Source organism: Alexandromys fortis, unplaced genomic scaffold, assembly GCF_014885135.2.
Source record: "Alexandromys fortis isolate MF-2015 unplaced genomic scaffold, M_Fortis_MF-2015_v1.1 scaffold_9, whole genome shotgun sequence".
NCBI lineage: Eukaryota > Metazoa > Chordata > Mammalia > Rodentia > Cricetidae > Alexandromys > Alexandromys fortis.
Genome location: NW_026067892.1, coordinates 1,397,789 through 1,404,514, shown reverse-complemented (window position 1 = coordinate 1,404,514; position 6,726 = coordinate 1,397,789). Strand labels below are relative to the sequence as shown.

The following is a 6,726-nucleotide window of genomic DNA, read 5'->3' as shown; positions in this document are numbered from 1 at the left end:
CTGGGATTAAAGGCATGTGTCACCACTGTCCAGCTTGGTCACCTTTCTATTGTTGTGATGAAACTCTCTGACCAGAGCAACTTAGAGAAGGAAGGGTTTCTTTTTACAGTTCCTCCAGCAAGGCCATATTTCCTAAACCTACCCAAACCGTGCCACCAACAGAAAACCAAGTAGTCAAATGTCCAAAACTGTGGGAGACATCTCATCACACCACCAGAGAGTGCTCTATCTTAAAGAAAAACTTCATTTTGTTTGTTAAGAATTTCAAAGTAGGGGCTGGAGAGATGGCTCAGTGGTTAAGAGCATTACCTGCTCTTCCAAAGGTCCTGAGTTCAATTCCCGGCAACCACATGGTGGCTCACAACCATCTGTAATGAGGTCTGGTGCCCTCTTCTGGCCTGCAAGTATACATGCAAGCAGAACACTGTATGTGTAATAAATAAATAAATAAATAAATATAAAAAAATTGTATAAAAAAAAAAAAAGAAACCCTCCTGTTTCTGAGTCTGGCATGTGCCACCACGCCCAGCATATCTTGTTTTCAGTCACCCCTCAATTATAACCTATGGTCACAGGGAGCCCCGGGAGCCACCACTGCTCATTTACACAGAGCATGAGCACCAGGCTATTTTTTTGTTGTTGTTGTTGTTTTGTTTTGTTTGTTTTGTTTTTTGAGACAGGGTTTCTCTATGTAAAAGTCTTAGCTGTCCTGGAACTTGCTCTTGTATAGCTCTTGTAGACCAGGCTGACCCTGGTGACAAAGCCAAAGGCTGTGGAACCATTGCACCTGCACCTTCCTCACTGTTTTCTGCAGGGCTGGAGTCCCCTACTCAGGAGTTGGTTTACTTAGGACAGGGCTGGCTCCAGGCTCAGCCCTAGGCTTTCAGTTCAGGTGGAGTTTGGAATGCTGAAGGATAGAAACTTCCAGAGAAATTGGCAAAGATGCTGTTTTGAATTTTGGCACTTGGGCCCTCTCTGCTCCACACCAGCCTCCATTAGTCCTTCTGTGAGGGCAGAACAGGAGAACAAGAATGGCTACAACACATGCATGCACACATGCCAAAGCATCCATTCCAAGATGCTCTGGCTTTTGCTTAGCACAACCAGCAGAGGCTGGCCTTCAAAGGTTACTCAGCTCTCTTCAGGACACTGTGGCTTCTAGCAAGGCACTAGTGCCCCCTACTGGGAGACACCTGTAAGCACCACTTAAAGCAAAGCCTCATACAGGTTAGATATCAACAGGGAAGAGAGATGCCGCGCTTTGCAAATGCTCTTCCGCCACTCACCAGAGTGTGGAGTGCGCTGGCAGTTCCTACTCTGCTAGGCTGCCACACTAGAGGGCTGACTGAAACCCACACGGAAACACTGCCACTGCATCAGGTCAAGCAGACAGGCAACAAAGAACATTCCATGAAGTTCTAGGCCTTTCCAGGCCACAGTTAGAAAGGTCAAGGATGACTGTGTCCATCAGAGCTGGGCCAGAAGGGAAGGCCAACAGGAGAAACCCCACATGTGCCCTCATATCTGTCTCTAGGTGGTTAGCCAGCTAGGTCAGACAACACCAGAGTACAGAAACTCGGATAACAATGTGTGGAGGGACAGGGCTACAGACGAGGCCTCCTGACTCTGGGGGAGAAGGTGAGTCAGGAGTCTGGAGGCCCATGGACAGAGCAGTACCAAGACAAGAGAAACACAGTGCCGCTTTCATGAAATGGGGCCAAGAAAGAATTAGCCAGCAGATATTCTGTCTAATAAGAGCACACACTGTCCGATTAGGTCTTGCTATGCCCTCCCCCGGGGCTGGTAGGGCAAGCAGGGCTTGGAACAGCAATTCCTGTCACTGGGGAGTCCTGCTCTCTAGAGAGAACAAACCACGAGCCCAAAGGCTTGAACAGCATTAAGGCTAAACCAGAACAGAAGACACGGATGTCTGTGAAGGCAGTGGGGGTGGAGAGATGCAAACCCGCTACACAGACGGAGCCTGAAAAAGCAAACTTCTACCTCAGTATGAGCTGTAGCTTTACCACACTGAACAGGAGATACAAGACAGAGCCCCCGAAAGAACAGCAGGTGAGCTCAGGCCTCTGAAACATGAGCCAGCACCAGACTTCCTCTTGCCAGCACCCATAGCTGCCACCACAGCCCCCGGGAGGCTCAGGCCTGGGCCACGTACAGGCCTGACTCCAGCAGTTCTTGCTCCTGTGGCCTCGGTCTCCTTGTTCACGGAATCTCGGTCAGATGATCGCCCACTGGCCGTGCTGTCCAAGGAGTGACAGGACACAGCATTGTACAGGGCCTCGTAGGGACCCTCCTCCTCAGCGCGCGTGTCAAAATCAATGATCAGTTCAGTGACTGCTTTCTCCACGCTCCCTGAGAAGACAGAGAACACCATCATTAGGAGGCGGGGGCAGAGCCTTGGGTTCCAGACACTCTGGCCGAACTGTAATGATAGGAACGAGGACTGATTTTCTCTGATTCAATACAGGGAGTGCAGCATAGTGGTAGGACTCAGCTTAGCATGCACACAGCCCTGGGTCCAATTCCCAACAAAAAAGAAACTACTTTAAATATGTAATTCCTATGTCTTTTTGTAAGCATTCCAGTGTCTCAATACCATGTAGATGCCAATTTAACCTGAAAATGTGGCAATGTGTAACTGAAAATTAAAATGACTTAAATTATAGTTGATTTTGGGGGGGGGGGTTCTTTGTTTAGTTTTGGTTGTCCTGGAACTCACTTTGAAGACCAGGCTATCCTCAAACTCACAGATATTTACCTACCTTCTGAACTCACTAGACAAGGCTGTCCTTAAACTCACAGAGATCCACCTGCCTCTGCTTCCCAGGTGCTGGGATTAAAGATGTGTGCCATGCTCCGCCTTCTCCTTGTGCTTTCTTTGGACATGGAGCCCACTTTAAGTGATTCAGAGGAAAGCAAAGCCTTTCTGAGACAAGGAGCTGTATGACTTAATGCTGTCTCCTCGGCACTGTTAGAAATGGCATCCCCGAGTGCCTTGTAATAGTCACAAATACCAGTGTGGGCTCCTCGAAAGTTAAGAACTCAGTGAACGATTGACCCCACTGCTAGCAGATTCCAAAATCAAAGAAAAGTTTGGAGGGGTGGGGCTGAGGAACCCAGCAAAGACAGGCCGGGAGTCCAAAGCCCACCCACTTCCGCTGTGTCCCATTCCACCCCTTCTAACGTTGCTTTACTGTTTATTACCGTCTACATCTAGGGGAAGCAGTTATTTGTCTTTGCCTTTCATCATACCGTAACAAGCTATTCCGTAAACCAGAAAGGAGTCTGTTGTGGAATATTATTTTAAGATGTGTTATATCTGTCTCTGCTGTGGAACATTTGTTTAATGATGCAAAGATGTTGCATTCTTTTATGTTGCATTTGTTTAACTCTGTAAAGTTGTGTTACTTTGCCTGTCTATAACACTTGATTGGTCTAATAAAGAGCTGGACAGGCCGGGCCTGGTGGCGCACACCTTTAATCCCAAGGCAGAGGCAGAGAAAAGAAAGATATATAGAATAAAGAAAGGTAGAAAGCCCTGAGGCAAAATGTAAAGAGAAACAGGACTAGTTAGAAAAGCTGGTTAGAAACAAACTCATAAGTAAGAATAAGTCTCTGTTTAGTTATTTGGAAGCTGGGTGGTGGGCCCCCAAAAAGTAAAAAAAAAAAAAAAAAACTACATTTTTGCATACCAACGTGAGAACATGAGGCTCAAATACCTAGGGCCTGAGAAAGCTGAAAAAGAAAGGAAGGGGATATGACTCCTTTAAGGAACTCTGCTAGCCAGGCAGTGGTGGCAGACACCTTTAATCCCAGCACTTGGGAAGCAGAAGCAGGTGGATCTCTGTGAGTTCAAGGCCAGCCTGGTCAACAGAATGAAGTCCATGAAGTCCAAGACAGCTAAGACTGTTACACAAAGAAATCCTGTCTTGAAAAAACAACAACAAAACAAGCAAACAAAAAAGAAAGAAAGAAGGAAATCCTGCTGCACAGCAGCGCACTTAAACAACCTTTTTCACTCCAAGTAGAAACACAAAACTAAGTACAAAGCGCGTGCCACAGTGCAGGGGACTGGCACAGAGCTGGGACCCAAATGCAGCTCTCAGTCACCTACCTCTGACAGGCCCAAGGCCAGAGGTGTGGGCAGAGCCCATCGACAAAGTTGTGGCAGAGGTCCTAGGCATGCCGCTTAGCAATTTAAAGGCTCACGCGGTCAGAAAAGGACAGAGATGCAGAGTAAAGTCAGGTTCAGACGGGCAAACCTCTAAGCAAGTTACAGTGTGTTTAACAGTGTGCACAGGCTTCAAGAAAAGAGAAAGGGTACAGATGTCACAGAAAAAAAGCAAGTAATTAAAACTAAAGTTTTTAGGGAGAGAAGTAGAGAAATATGAAAAACAGTAAGCTGCAGATATGGAAAAACACGGGGAGCTGCATCCTGGACGCTGCCGCACTGACCTTGCAAGGCAACCACAGCTCCTTACATGGACTGAAAGAGGGACTGCCGAAATGAACGAGCCTATATAGGTGAAGAATGCTTGATTATAAATGGAACTCAAAAATTCACTGTCTGGGAAGAGTTTTGTTCTGCTTTTGTTTCCACAGAAACGAGAGGCTGTGTGGATTCCTCCCAGGTTGATATGGATCAGGTGTGATGGGCGAGACCTTTTGAATCTTGACAGGGGATATCTATCAACAAAGGTTACTGCTGGTCTTCCCAGGACTCAGTCATTATCTCAATTTCTTCTGGAACCCCCCTAAAGATGCCTTTGTTCATAGACACCAGGAAGTAGTCTAGAGAATGACACCCACATTCCCAAGAGGTGGGTGTGGGTAGATTCTGGCTATTTAGTGGGTTATAGATGTTGGTTATGATTTAGGAGAATATAAGAATACAGGATAAAAAGATAACTATTTGTCTCAGATATTTTGCACTGGCATAGATTTTGGTATATTGATACAAATGTTAAGTTATTTTTGTCATATTGCATATTTCTACTCTTGTTTGGGGTACTGTGCTTATGTAGCTCATTTTAAAATACGATGGATAACTAAGAAATGAGGTTAGCCCAGCACTTGGGAGCCAGAGGCAGGTGGATCTCATAGTTTGAGGCTACTCTGGAGTTCCAGGACAGGTCCCAAAGCTACAGAGAAACCCTGTCTTGGGGAAAGAAAAAAAGAAATGAAGTTATAAGTTAAACTATAATAATCAAACTTGCAGTCACATTAGGTATGTTTTCAAGGTAAAATGGGTATATTTTAGGCATATAGGTGAATTTCAAACACTTCAAAGACCTACAGAATATGGTATTTAAGATGTTTAAGACCTAAGGATTTTCATGACAATGAGACACATCTGCTCCTGGCAGCACCAATTTACTTCATAAAAGGATGATGGGCATCAGAGAAAATCCATATGGAGTTTGCTTTCAATGTGAGAAGGCTAGCCATTTGGGCAAGAAACTGCTCTTGCCTTGACTGCTGACAACATGCCATATGGCCTATGACTGTTGAACTTTGTTAGGACAAGGTAGGACAGTCCTTTGGGATTCCTGCTTCACAGATGAGTCTGCCAGACATTCTGCAGGACAGAGAAGAAAGCGACCACTGAACTGTGATAATATAAGGGACAGTCCTTCAAATTTCCTGCTTCATTGTAAGACAAAGATGGATGCCCCATTGCAGAAGAAGCTTGGGTGACTATTCAGGCAGCCAGATATCTCTGTTGTTAGGTAATATGACATCCTGCTGGAGTCTTTGATGGAGACTATATAGTTATAATTGCAGTTTTCCTTAGTTATAAAACTTTGGAATCACTAAGATAGATAATGAAGTATTTTTTCTGAATCAGATAAATACAAATGGACTTTGTAAATGTAATTCTTACTTGATAACTGTTTTTTTTTCCCCCTTTGGTTTTTTGAGACAGGGTTTCTCTGTGGCTTTGGAGCCTGTCCTGGAACTAGCTCTGTAGACCAGGCTGGTCTCGAACTCCCAGAGATCCGCCTGCCTCTGCCTCCCGAGTGCTGGGATTAAAGGCATGCGCCACCATTGCCCGGCTTGATAACTGTTTTTGTTGTAGACAGTTTTACTATGTTAAAGTTGAAACCTTACATTTTTGTTTAGACAATAAGGGGGAATGTTGTGGAATACTAGTTTAAGATGTGTTACATTTGTTTCTGCTGTGGAACATTGGTTAAATGATGCAAAGATGTGTTAGTCTTTTATGTTGCATTTGTTTCACTCTGTAAAGCTGTGTTACCTTCCCTATTTGAAACACCTGATTGGTCTAATAAAGAGCTGAACAGCCAATAGCTAGGCAGGAGAGATATAGGTGGGGCTGGCAGGCAGAGATTATAAATAGGAGGAGAAATCCAGGCTGGAGAGTAGGGGAAGGATCAAGAAAAGGATGAGAGAAAAACACCAGAGACTAGCCATCCAGCCACACAGCCAGCCACATTATAGGAAGAAAAGAAAGATATTAGAATAAAGAAAGGTAAAAACTTCAGAGGCAAAGTGTAGTTAAAGAGAAACGGGATAATTTAAGTTAGAAAAACTGGATAGAGCCGGGTGGTGGTGGCGCATGCCTTTAATCCCAGCACTTGTGAGGCAGAGGCAGGCGGATCTCTGGGAGTTCGAGACCAGCCTGGTCTACAAGAGCTAGTTCCAGGATAGGCTCCAAAATCACAGAGAAACCCTGTCTCGAAAAAT

At 45.1% G+C, this 6,726-nt stretch overlaps 1 protein-coding gene across 1 annotated transcript in view; it reads right to left on the bottom strand.

Moving 5' to 3' along the window:
* Anks1a (ankyrin repeat and sterile alpha motif domain containing 1A) overlaps positions 1-6,726 on the bottom strand; it is a 165,883-nt gene that overhangs the window by 78,209 nt on the left and 80,948 nt on the right. The window contains exon 9 of the mRNA XM_050139737.1: positions 2,092-2,370. Coding sequence (XP_049995694.1) covers positions 2,092-2,370 — 279 coding nt within the window. The remainder of the gene's footprint in view (positions 1-2,091; positions 2,371-6,726) is intronic.